This window comes from Pygocentrus nattereri, chromosome 7 (assembly GCF_015220715.1).
Source record: "Pygocentrus nattereri isolate fPygNat1 chromosome 7, fPygNat1.pri, whole genome shotgun sequence".
Lineage (NCBI taxonomy): Eukaryota > Metazoa > Chordata > Actinopteri > Characiformes > Serrasalmidae > Pygocentrus > Pygocentrus nattereri.
This window is the reverse complement of record NC_051217.1, coordinates 5,312,103-5,325,662: the sequence shown is the minus strand read 5'-3', so window position 1 is coordinate 5,325,662 and position 13,560 is coordinate 5,312,103. Positions and strand designations below refer to the sequence as shown.

At 39.4% G+C, this 13,560-nt stretch overlaps 1 protein-coding gene across 1 annotated transcript in view; it reads right to left on the bottom strand.

The window, feature by feature from the left end:
* Positions 1-429: 429 nt before the first annotated feature.
* Positions 430-13,560, bottom strand: part of polr3b (polymerase (RNA) III (DNA directed) polypeptide B) — a 28,826-nt gene continuing 15,695 nt past the window's right edge. The window contains exons 17-28 of the mRNA XM_017690303.2: positions 13,457-13,531; positions 13,134-13,232; positions 12,870-12,997; positions 10,046-10,255; positions 9,610-9,768; positions 9,255-9,372; positions 8,817-8,959; positions 4,225-4,328; positions 2,265-2,431; positions 1,487-1,600; positions 1,186-1,359; positions 430-1,006 (exon numbers count right to left, since the gene is read on the bottom strand). Coding sequence (XP_017545792.1) covers positions 877-1,006; positions 1,186-1,359; positions 1,487-1,600; positions 2,265-2,431; positions 4,225-4,328; positions 8,817-8,959; positions 9,255-9,372; positions 9,610-9,768; positions 10,046-10,255; positions 12,870-12,997; positions 13,134-13,232; positions 13,457-13,531 — 1,621 coding nt within the window. The 3' untranslated portion in view covers positions 430-876. The remainder of the gene's footprint in view (positions 1,007-1,185; positions 1,360-1,486; positions 1,601-2,264; positions 2,432-4,224; positions 4,329-8,816; positions 8,960-9,254; positions 9,373-9,609; positions 9,769-10,045; positions 10,256-12,869; positions 12,998-13,133; positions 13,233-13,456; positions 13,532-13,560) is intronic.

Genomic DNA, 13,560 nt, shown 5'->3' with positions numbered 1-13,560 from the left:
CTGTCCTGCCACTTTCAGTCTCTCATTAGGCCCTCATTAGCTAGGACAGGTGCAGTTGCCCAAAAAGAGACGACCGAACACCACCACCACCCTCCACCTTTTATCAGCAAGTCACTGTCAGTGCTCATTCTGCTGCATTTTCTCAATCAAAGGGTTTCCGAGCTGCTTAGTGGGTGGGGGCATGCATTGAATAGCGGACGTTGTATTAGTGTAAAAAGCATCAGAGAAGGAAGGTGGCCAACACAACAACAAGCTCTTTTCTGCTGTCAGTGTTGTCACATTAACACTTAATCAAGAACGTACAATACTTCTCCCTTCATTTCTGCCTTTGGGGCACTGAGGACAAACACTTCCGTTTCCTTGACCCATAATCACTGGTTTACAAAAAGGCGACGAATCAGAAGTTGTTGTAAGAAACTTCTCCAATTGTTGACATTTAAAGAGTCATTTATTACTTACATATACATACAGAAATGTAACAATTTCTGAAAAGCAAAAAATAATAAACATTGGGGGGAGGGAATAATTAATATTTCACTATTTGAATAAAGGAAAAAAAAATCCTCATGTAGTAGGCACTTTTTCCCACATGCAAACCAAACGTCTTAACACTCGAGACTGAAGTGCTAGTTATGCAACAACCTCTAAATTGTTCTTTAGTCCAGAGCTCATTTCAGCTCATGAAATGTCAAACTACTTAATTTAACGCAAAATGTAACCACTAGCGGATTACAAAGAACTTCACTGATTGGTGCACCCACACCACTGTGACGTCAAGTCACAAATATCCAGGCTGAGACATCAGAAGTGCAACCTCCACAGTAGTATGTCTTATCTGTTTTTTTTTTTGCCTGCTCTGTTAGAGGCATCACTGGCTTATTCGTTGTATCGAGACAGTTTAAGACGAGGTACAATGTTCATGGATTGCAGCTCCTGGAAAAGCAGTTTGCAGGCGTAGGGAATGCGCAGAGATGATACGTGGCATGAAGATTTGCAGTAGTGGCACCTGCAGCACATGTAAACACACCACATACAAAGGATTTAGCACAAAAACAGTAATCATGGTAATTACATCAAATGTACTAATTTCAACCATTCCTAGATCAACAGATTATTTTTACATGACAGAAATATAAACCATATGTACATATTTGTCATCTGAAAGTAATGAAGTTTGTGACTGACCATCCTGAATATCCCAGCAGACCACACTGGCCGCACACGTCCACTTCAAATGCATCACTGGAAATCATGAGACGCTCCAACAGCAGCATGCTGGCCCCATATCCTATCAGACAGTCCCTCTCCATCTCTCCCAGACGCAGACCACCATCTCGGGAGCGACCTTCTGTAGGCTGTCTGCGTAACCACACATACAGATGAGCAGAAGAAGAAGAAGAACAAGAAGAAGAAGAAGAAGAAGAAGAACAACAACAACAACAACAAGTGATTACAATACCCAGCAAAATAAATAGCTGCTCCATACCTGGTGAGCACTGCTCTTGGTCCACGTGCTCTGGCATGCATCTTGTCCAGCACCATGTGCTTTAGTTTCTGGTAGTACACAGGACCAAAGTAGATGTAGGCCTCCAGGGGCTCCCTGTGTAGAAAGCATAGACCTAGTGACATTAGAATAAAAGGATGCCAAAAATAAGTGGGGAGGGGGATTAAATAGTTAAATATATTACACTGACGTTTAGGAATGACTGGTCTGGGTATCAGTTTAAATTTTTCATCTTAATTTCAGTAAGTAGAGATGTAGAAAGTAGAGATGCTCATTTCAAAAGGGCGTTTTTTTTGCTGCAAACATGCAATTGGTCAATTTATTTTTGTTTGGTCATCGGTTGCAATTTTATGACATGGATAATGTGGATCAGGTAAGCGCACTTGTGCTGTATTTGAATGCTGCTGCTGCTGCTACACCTGTACCAAAATATCACAGCATAATTATGCATGACTCATTGGGGTAAACAGCCAGTTGCCTTTTACTGACTTATTTGAATGCTGTTATTTTGACAAATTTTTCATTTAAGAATTTAAAATGCCAGTTTGGTCTGTTAAGGAGCAAATAATGTTGCAGTTTTGTCAGTAGAAACAGTAATAGTGTGTGCTAGTGGGTCTCATTTAGTCTACACAGAACAAGACTAAAGACAAAAATTAGCCAAAGAAAAGAGTTTCTGTAAAGAAAATAGAATCGACTATGAAAAAAATAATGATGGAGTGTATTCCTAAAATTAATTGAAAAGAAAAAGAAAATGTATTACCCAGTGATGCCAGAGGTGACGAAGTCCTTGCCCTGGTAGTTGTATCCATAGCGAATAAGATCCTCACACACATCCTTCACCTTACTGCCTCCGAAAGCTGTACCGTAATGGAAACGCCCATCCAGCACGCCTGCCTTCCCAGCCAACAACTCAATCAGCTTCCCAACCTAGCACAGTAAATGCAACACAAATACAAAATTAATTTTCAAATTCACTCTTAAAATGTTTTCTGCTTAGTACACCAGGGATAAAAGCATCAATGTGTGCACAAAATCACAACACCGTGCACATTCACTTATTCATGAATCTATTCTATTCCAGGTACGCTGAGAATTATACACAAAACTTGGCCGAATATGATTAAGGTTTAATGTCAGTGATTCTGCAGGTGGAGAATAGGAGAATGTGACATCATACAGCAGGGTCATGGTCCACTGCACTACAGTGGCCCGGCGGAGGCGCCTCACAGAAAGAACCGGAAGACCTTTGACCTGCAGATGGTGAAAGGGTGAATGCTTTTCTTCTGTTTACACGATTTCCTATCTGAGATCCTGCTGTGTGCACCCAAACATACACTTCAGATTGTGGAAACATCAAAATGTACTGGCTTTAAAGTGCATTAAATCCAATTTTATATTTCATGCAATTTTAAAAGTGACTCTCTTTACATTAACTTGATAAATTCTTTTGTAGACAATGGAAAAGCTTAGAGAAACGTTTACCTCTCTAATAAGCTAATATGCAGATAGTTGATTGTACTAAATCCAAATAATTTAGCATATTAACAACAGAAGTAGAATTTCTACATCAAAAGCACCATCTATGAATTTAGGGGGTGTAATATAAAAGTGGCATCCAAAAATTTGAGCGCCACTGGTCGGCATGTTTTGGTTGATTTAAGAGCGAACACATATACACATCCTGTATTAAAAACAAAACTCTGCATAATTAGTTTATTTGCTGAATTTAACATACAGAGCAAAAAAAATAAAAAATTCAAACATGACATTTTGTAAATTGTGTTTTTTTTACTATTACAGGTTGTTCTTGTTTTCTTAACAGTAACTTTATTAAATGATAGTGTAATTGATTATGCACAGTTAAAAATACACTGTTAACAGACAATACTTCTTTCGGCTGCTCCCTTTATGGGTCGCCACAGCGGATCATCTGCCTCCATCTTGCCCTATCTACTGCCTCCTCTACTTTTACACCAACCATCTCCATGTCCACCTTCACTACATCCATAAACCTTCTCTGAGGTCTACCGCTTCTCCTTCTACCCGGCAGCTCCATCTCCAACATTCTTTGACCAATATATCCACTATTCCTCCTCAACACATGTCCAAACCATCTCAACCTGGCCTCTCTGGCTTTATCTCCAAACTGCTCCACCTTCACTGTCCCTCTGATCTGCTCATTTCTAATCTTGTCCATCCTTGTCACTCCCAACGAAAATCTCAGCATCTTCATCTCCGCCACCTCCAGCTCAGCCTCCTGTCTTTTAGACAGAGCCACAGTCTCCAAACCAAACATCATAGCAGGACACACTACTGTCTTGTAAACCTTCCCTTTCACTCTTGCTGCTATCCTTCTGTCACACATCAGCCCTGACACCCGTCTCCACCCACTCCATCCTGCCTGCACCCTCTTCTTCACCTCTTTTCTACACTGTCCATTGCTCTGGATGGTTGACCCAAGATATTTGAAGTCATCCACCTTTCCAACCTCTACTCCTTGCATCTTCACCTTTCCACCTGCCTCCCTCTCATTCACACACATGTATTCCGTCTGTTAACAGACAATACTGTATAATACAATAATGCATTCTTCAGAACATCAATAATGCATTCTTCAGAATAAACTCCACTAGCACTTCTTATCCAAAACGTGAACACTAACTTCAATATGTGTAAAAAAGGATGAGAGAGATGATGCACTTCCACAAGGAAGGACTTACAGTCATTCTGGAGGGGTATCCATGAGGGTTCATGATTATGTCAGGACAGATCCCTGAATCACAGAAGGGCATGTCCTCCTGAGGGACAATCAGCCCACACACACCTGTTGCAGGAGAAACCACTCATTAAAACAGTGCTTGCTACCTTACAAGAATTCCATTGCATGTTCTGTGACTTTATTAAATTGTTAATGTCAGATTTATATCAGAAACTGACCATTTTTTCCTTGTTAGACCAAAATGTGATGACTTTTGTCTGCCCCAAAGCATCTTTTGATTTGTGTTTGTCACCATAAACCAGCAGACAAGGAAAAATATTAAAAAGTATTGTTTCACCTCTGCCTTCCACCACTTCTACATATCATTAAACCCTTAGCTAGCACAGAACATCTCTAATACAAAATATAACTAATACATTCCCTTGTGGTATAAAAGCAAAACTGATTATGATTTTCAATTCAGATTTTAAACTTGGATGAGAACTGTTCATGGGCCTCTGTTGTTGCAACACCAAAGCTGGGCAGTGAGCTGCAGCAAAACTTTAGTGCGTTAAAGGAGATACATTTATGTAATGACTGCTCAGCATAAATCTGTTTCAGTGGCTCCATGTAGCTGATCTCCCATCTTCCAGGCTCGAGTAGTTAAATAACTGAAATCTTCATAACATTTTGCTTCAGGGCATCAGGGAGAAAATTTAACAGACCAACAATTCATTGAAATGGTAATTTTATATATTAATAACTTCAATAGCTCAAGTTACACATCCGTTTAACTTGTTTGTGCATCATAAAGAACTAATATGAAGGTTGATCATACACAAGCCCAGAAACTCATTTCATCTCAAATCTAGCCCCATATAGAGCCCAATAAAAGAACAACAATCAAACAAAGTCACAGCAACTACTGTCTGCCTGTGTCAGAGACATCAGGATCATTCTCAAAATCCCATAAAGAATGTCTGTCCCACTATGAAAATCACTTGCATACCAACTGAGTGCCATTAACAAATGCGAGTGAAGCACAGCAAGTATCTGCAAATGCTGGTCAGGTCCAGTTTCTTTAAAAGTGGTATAGCAGCAGCAGTAGCCATTTGCACGGTGAGCCAGAGAAGTGGTGCACAGCTCTGAGTGAGAGTGCAAATGTTTGCCGAGGAGCTCCACACTCTTCCTTCTGCCAGAGCAAACACATTATTGGGCCATTTGCAAGTCATAAAAGGCAGGAGAGGCAAGAGCAGGAAGTGAGGAGAGGTGCTTAGCCGGACAGTGAGAGAGGGATTATGCGTCTGTAGCTTCCCTTTAACATAGCGCACAAAGACAGGATCAAATCGTGAGAGGAATCGAATACAATCATATGTAGAGAGTCTAGGGAACGACTAGGGAAATCTTAATGTACAGAATGATGCAAACGTCAGAGACCATTTGTTTAATGTCCAGGCAAAAAACAGCCATTTCATGATACTTTATATATAAACACTTGTAAAGTTCAATCATAGAAGCTGGTTGCTTTTTCTGCTTCGTACATTTCCATTAATACCAAACAACATTCAGTGATGTTGAGGTGTGGGCTCTGGGATGGTCAGTCCTTGTTCTGAGAAACGAAGCCGTTTGTTTTTTGTCTGACATGCATTTTGAACTTGTCAGCAGTATGCTTGGGATCATTATATTGCTTTATAGTTCATTTCTTCTCTGTCAAGTTCTGCATGATATATTAGATTTGTTTTTACTTATCATTTCAAGCTGAGTTCAATCAAATACAATCCACCAACTCCAGATGTTGCTATACATCGTGAAGTTGCATTCTCAAAAGTACTCAGGAGTCCATAAAACTTTACTCCACATCTCAGATGTCCAGTTTTTTGCTCTACAAAGTTTTGCAAGCTCCAGAAACATCTCCTCTAGCCATTTTAGATAACATTTTTACATCAGAATTAAGTGAGGCAATTAGCAGCATATTATTATTATTCAGTATGAAGCACTTCAGTTGCTGAATTTGAAAAATCTTCACGAGAAGCTGAATAAGGCTTCAAAAATTATGTAGACTAAAATGCTTAAAAGTCAGAAAAGAATTACAAACACACACACACAGAAAGTGAGAGAGAGATTCCCATCACAGACATCCTCTGTGTTGTTTATTTTGTGTGCGAGCAAATGATAAAAGAGGCATGAAATCAGCAGAGAAAAGCAGGACAGCAGTAAGAGCCCATGGCCCTCCATCACACCCCATACAGGCTCACCGTGGCAGCTCACACAAAGGGCCGCACCAACACTGCTGTGTGTGTGTGGGTGTTGTTTATGTCTGTAGGTTTGGGCCACCGGTAAATAATTAACCTATTCTGCTCTTTTGACTAGAGATTATGAGACTAGTCAGGGCTAATAAGGAGGAGGGAGGTAAATAAGTAAGACAAAACTATATCGGAACTTGCTTAATACAGCTGGCACCAGCACACTGTGGGATGTCCTCTATTGGTTCTTGGAACCACTGAAGCTGCCAAATTTTTCCTTTTGAAAAGCAATTTTCTGTAAATATCCATTTCGGTTTTGATATAAAAGTTCATGATTAATCTTCCAATTTCCAGTTTTGTGTAATTTACATTATTTGGACCACACAAATGTGTTAAGCTCTATAGCATTAATTAAATTAATTTAAAAGTTCTAACTTAAGAAAAAAAACTGATGGATATTCTACTGAGGCACGTGCTACACACATATTGGCTCTGGGTCTATATGATTTCTACTTAAAGAAGCAAGTTTATTGTTAATAAATAAAGATGGCACATCAGTATCAATGGGTAATTGAGTTTGGTCAATGTCAGTAAAAAAAAAAAAAATGCTGGATGACATCTCAGAAAATCGCTTAATAAAAAAAAGAAGAGGGAATCTGTTGACAAATCTATCCTGAAAAGCACACACTTACTTTGTCTGTGGATTTGTTGAGCTTGAGCTTGTAGAATGTGTTTGGGTAGTTTGAGCATGATAGCCTTCTTTTAGATGTTCAATTTGAACACTCAGTAATTTAAAACAAAGAAAAATTTGATGGGTATCAGAAAGTTTGAATATAATATGGTAAAGAAAAAATACTGGTAAAGAAAACTTGGTATTGTCACCTCTATTAATAAATAAAACTAGAATGAAAAACTAAGAAACGAAAAAGAGTGATTGTATTAAAGATAAATGTATGTCTACTATTTTTTTCCATGCTAACGGTTTCAAGAAGCTAGAGGACTGTGAAGGGGAAGATTACTGTTTAGTAAAGCTAACATGATGAATCTTGATTTACCAGAAAAAAAAGCTGTTTTTCAAAGTTTTGGCACTGAAGCAGATTGCCACTTTATCCCAAAACTCAGAAAACAACACACACAATCCAGTGCAACTACATAGAACTCTACACTACATAGACTTTTGAATATATTATGTACTGTTATATACAGTTCTGAAAAAAAAAATACATGTTTATCTAATTTCACTGTCAACTAAATTTTCTCCCAAAATATTTTAACCACCACATCAAATGACAGTTCCTGGTAAAATAAGCAACTGAATGAAATAAAACTATTCTGAACAAACCTCAGGACAGGTTCAAACAATTCACACCCCTACTCAGTACAATCCGCCATTCTCTAGACTCAATACCCTTGTCTCGGCAGAAAACACCCAACTTCTCCCACTCACACAGCTCCACAATAGCTAGCCTCTAAAACCACAAAAAGGCGTTCAAGAGAACTACGCTGTCCCTCGCAAACAACATTTAGCTGTCCTGTATTAGTGGCTCTGTGCCACTCCTTTAAATACCAAGAGGCCCGTTAAAAAGAGCAGTAAATAGCATCTCAGGCTGTTTGCGGCTAACCCCTCCCTGACCCCTGCTCACTGTCATGGGCCGTGATGAGTGCTTGTGGACAACCTCGGCTAATGAAATGAGTGAATTATGCATGGCGCCAGTTACCGCTCTGATTAAACCATCATCGTGGCCTACGTTCTCAGTAGAGGTGCGCAGAAACAATAAGGGCTGTAAACACTTCTTCCCATGAGCTGCGCTGCTGTAATACATTTGCATAGTCTAGATCAGGACAAAAGGCTAATTAATTGAAAAACAGCCCTCAAAAATAAATAAATAAATGAATAAAAAAAAGGGGGGGGGGCACCCCAGATGCAATTCATGTTGGAAATGAGGAATAAAGAAAATAAACTTTCTACACCAACATCAAAGACAAAAAAGTCTTTGGTGTATGTGTATATATCACTGCTGTCGGAGCAAAACCTTGTATCTAAAAAAAAAGTTAAAATACTTAATATAAGTCAATGAAACCAGAGTTGTTTCCACATAATTTTGGGACATTTCCTTTGGTACTTTCATCATGAAATTTACATATAATACAACAGGTACTTTTTAAATGTCAAAAACTGAAAATGACATAAATGGAGATACATACACACAAATTTACCTTTTTTCCCCCTTCTCCTGTAAAGTTATGGTTTTGGAGACAGAGCGCATACACTTGCACTGGCATTGACCGACTAGTTAAGGTCTTAACACACAGTGAAGGCATAGTCTCTGCCACTTATTAGTTCAGCGGAGGGGCTAGTGTGCTGAGGTACCTTTCTGGCCATGCCGGCTGCTGAATTTGTCTCCTATCTCGGGCCGACGTGTCTGCCTGAGCAGGATTTTCACTAGGAAGGCATCCTCAGCGTTTGATGATATCATGACCTTCTCTATGTAGGAGTCTGTTGAGCCCTTATACCTGTGTGAATAGCACAGAATACAGAGTATCACTGACATCACTTGTTGTTATGTTATTAAAGCTTAAAAAAAAACAAACAATAAAAGGCTCTTAAAGTTAATTGGCATGCAAGAGGACCATCAAAATGACCTTTTGATGCCTGCAGACCACAAGGGAATAAGCAGTCTTGTACCAATTTAAACACAAAGGGCAAAAGAGCATAGAAGAATATTTGTATTTGACGTGATTTAAACACGTGAAACGCACTAGACGGTGTCCAGTCAAACCAACTGTGAACAGAGAGAGGCACACTTACGTGATGGGTACGTCTCTGTACTGCGGCTGGCTTGGCTGGGTACTGCCCTCCAGTGGTGTCTGGGTAACTGTGGGCATGGACTTATTCACTAGCACCTGCTTATTCTCTACTCGCTCTCCTGGAGTACAGAGTGTGCATATACGCAAAGAGTGAAGATTGCATACATTGAACCTCATATCAAATTTACAAATATACATTTTAAGACGTTCGCTTTACTACAGCCTTGCTAATTCATGATGAGGATTTCACTCATATTGAGCATTCAGAACTCATCAAATAAAGCATAAAAAAGTGGTAGTATATGATGGGAGCTCCTGCACTGTGCTATAGCGAAGTGTCTTTCCATAACACTTACCGGGAGAGCAGATGCCATCTGCATCCAGTATGCTGTGCCTCCAGATGGGCTTCCGAGTTTCAGCATCCAGCATGGGACCCATCACCTTGTCAAAGGTCTGGTTAGTATAACGTCTCAGGGTGCACTTGGCGTTCTTGTACACAAGACATCTGCCAAAGCCTGGCAATAAAAGAAGAGGCATAGAGCTGAATGTGGGAGGCAGGCAAGTTGGATGATTTATTGGTTACTAGAGTCATTGGTTGTTGTGCTCTTTTGTAATTTACAACTTGGTGATTAAAACTTTTGGGTGTAAAGAACAAGACAATGCAGTTAATCACAATTTTTTTGAATAAACTATTTGATTAAACTACATTAAATATCAAAGTACAAATGTGGCAAAATTCAACATATGCAAGTTGTCAGCCCTATTAATGTTTGTTTTAAATAGCACTCTTACCTCTGTCCAGAGAGGCCTTATTAAGTACCAGAGCGTCCTCAATATCATAACCACTGTAGCTCATCACAGCCACTGTGGCATTCTGACCTGCAGGAAGTTTCTCAAAGTCAATCAGTTCAATTGTCTTGGTTTTCACCATGGGTCTCTGAGGATAGGCCAGCAGGTACATCAGCGTGTCTATCCGGTTCCTCTGGTTATAGCCAATAGTGCCTGTGGGCAAGAGATATGTTATATGCTGTAATAAAGGGTATTAATCCTTCATAGCCTACACTCTTCTTAGGATTTACACTACATACTGGGACAGCGCAGTGAGGATTTGAGACCATTCGTATGTAAAAACGCTAGTAAGGTGAGGTACTGATGCTGGATGATTAGTTTGGTTTCAAAAACTGTTGAAATGGTAATTCAACTGATCCCAAAAGTACTGGATAGTGCTCAACCACACCAGAGAATGCAGTTTAACTGCTCCAAAGCCCAATGCTGGGGGCCTTTATTCCCCTCTAGCTTGGCACTGGTCATGGTGACCATAAGTTCATATGCTCCAGAGCGCCTGATTTTATTAGCAATGCTTTTCTAAGGAGATAAAGATGCAAGATGTGTGTATGTGCAGTTGAACACCTGTATCAGCAACGGATTGCTTACTGCACTATTTAGAAGATGTATCAGGATATAATTGAACATATAATGCATGATCAGTAGAATGCATTCGTTTCTGTGATGAAGCAGAGATACATGGAAGAAAAACTTAGACAATGCTGCATTAAACTGGCAGTATATTTAAAATGTAAACAATGTCTTAAAGCTGTAATCACCACGTTTGTTTGTTCTGATACCTCCCCTGATCACAACTGGTCCCATGATGGACCTCTCGTAGTGCGGAATGAGAAAGACAAGTACAGAGCCTTTTTTTAAAAGTATACTTAAAAAATTATAAATAATGCTGCTGGCTTTATGCTTTGACACATCATAATTTTCTAATTGGAAAAATGAATTATAAACTTTGACCATGGTAAAATGTTCTTGATTCATCAAGACATAAAATCAAGAAATATCAGATAAAAGATATGACCAAAAACCAGCTCCAACCAAGTTCTGTCGAGATGGTTTCCCAAACCTGGGTCTAGACCTGAAGTAAGATTAAAAATAAATAAATAAATATATTCCAAAACCATGCTTAATCTGTGTCCACAAAACTTGTCCTAAAAATCACATTATGCTTGGCTAACTTTGTCAGTGAGCATGTAGAGTGACAGTATCTTTAGCTGCAATGAAGCCGAGAGAGGACCACCTCCTTAATCCACAGGCGCAAAGCAGGGCAGGTTATGGAAGAATAGCAGCCGTCCCTTGAGGCCTTGACATTTGTCAGATGCTATTACTTCACAATCAGGGTACAAGCACACAGTGTGTGATAATAGGTCCGGGGCCACACAGAGAGATTTGCACATGTATGGGGCAGTCCACACAGACGGGGGCAGAGAGAAGAAGAAGAAGAAAAAAAAAAAAAAAACACCACACAACATAAGAGACAAGGGTGAGGATATTGGGCCAAACGTAGTTGCAGTCTCAGTGGTTTTGTAAAGATGGTGGGGAGGGGGCTGACTAGAGTAGTTCTGGTAACCAGGGGAGCACTGTGTTCTCTCGTTCTCTCTCTCTCTCTCTCTCTCTCTCTCTCTCTCTCTCTGCTGCAGCTGAGCACACTAACCCACTACACAGACTGAGCTGAAGACACAATGAATGGCTAATGACACTCAGACAGACTGTGTGTAGAGGCCCTTTCCCTGCCACACACATGGCCTACACAAGCAGACGATGTTTGATGTACACAGTCGGATACACCCACTTACTTCAGTTTGTATGAGGGTGTGAATGGCACTATGAATGTGAATATATTTCAGCATGAATGAATGTGTGAGTGAGAGCAAGCGAGAGAAAATGTGTAAATGCTCAAGCTCTCTATGACAGCTGAAGATGGAGGCTGTGCTGCAGAGTATGGTATGGTTAAAGTGGGCTATTTATTACACAATACTTAAGGACATCCACAATACACATAACCATTTTGTTTTTATATGTTGAAACTGACAATGCATCATCTGTGTTTTTATTTTTTTCCAACACAGGGTTGGGTGAGATGCAGCACTATATATTTTTGTTCAAAGATGATGTTACATCATCACCCACACAAGTATTATTTAAGTACTGATGACACCCATTATATTCTCGGAAAACCTTCATAAGGCTTGGACGATAATATAAGTTTGGGTAAAAGACTGTGCTTAGCTGAATTCTATTATAAACAACAGCATCGTTAGCCAAGTTACAAAGCATCACATGTTGACACATTACAGAGCCTTACCCTATTGTTTACATATTCCCTTGATGACAATATAATTACTATAAAATTACCAACTGGGCTAGCTTATAATACCTAATAATTTATAAAAGCTAGCTATATTCTGCACAGATGGCATGTAATACTTACATAATGCTATTAACAGCTATTCACCTATTTCACCTTCTACCAGATCTCAGGAGTCAGAGTTTCTTTGTTTCATTTGCATGTAGCTCAGCCTTCTTTGCCAGACTTTAAAATCTATGTTATAATATTTGTAGTGTTTAAAGTATGTGTGTGTGTAGTTCATTATTTACTAATGTTCTATTTGAATAGCCATAATTTTGCACATAATTTATATATTGGCACTTTTCTTTGGTAGTCTGAATTATAAAATTCATCATCAGACAACCAACATAACATTCATCATTTTATATCACCCAAAGTTACTGAGCTGAAACTACCACATTGCTGTGATGGACACACTGCTCTTACCCATGGCCTGTTTGCCCATAGCACACTGGTAGGTGTTCCTAGGGGACTGGTTATGATGGGGATAAGGGATCAATCCAGCACAAACCCCTAGTAGAGTAAACGGCTCAATTTCCAAATGTGTTGTGTCCCTGAAAAACATACAGTGAACAACATGCTTAACCACCATCTGAAGTGGTTATAAACACAAAAAGTATTACTCTTACTTCACAAATCATTCCTTTTATAAAGTAAAAATGGAAATGGGCATAAATACATAAATCTCACTTGCTGATCATGTGCTCATACAAAGCAATAGAGCAGTCATTCTCCTCATTCACATCCAGATATTCCACCAGACCTTCATGCAGAAAGTCCTCAAAGTTCCTATATGGATAAAAAGATGCCAGGTCAGACATAATAAATGGGACTAATGAAGCAACTCTTTTCATCGGTTTCAGAAATGCCAAACACAGGTTTTTAAAAAATCTTAAGAGAAAGAGCATTCAAGAAAGAAAGCATGGACAATACAAATAAGCTTCAGATCCACTTGTTTGACCCTCTTTTCAAAATCAATGAGGATTTCAACTATTGATTCCACTGAAGCACACCTGTAACCCTGAGACAGCTCCTCAATGTGTTTGTTCTTCACAGCCGGCTGTCCATTCTTCACAATGATGTAGGGTCTGGTAGGCAAGCAGACAAGCAGAACAGA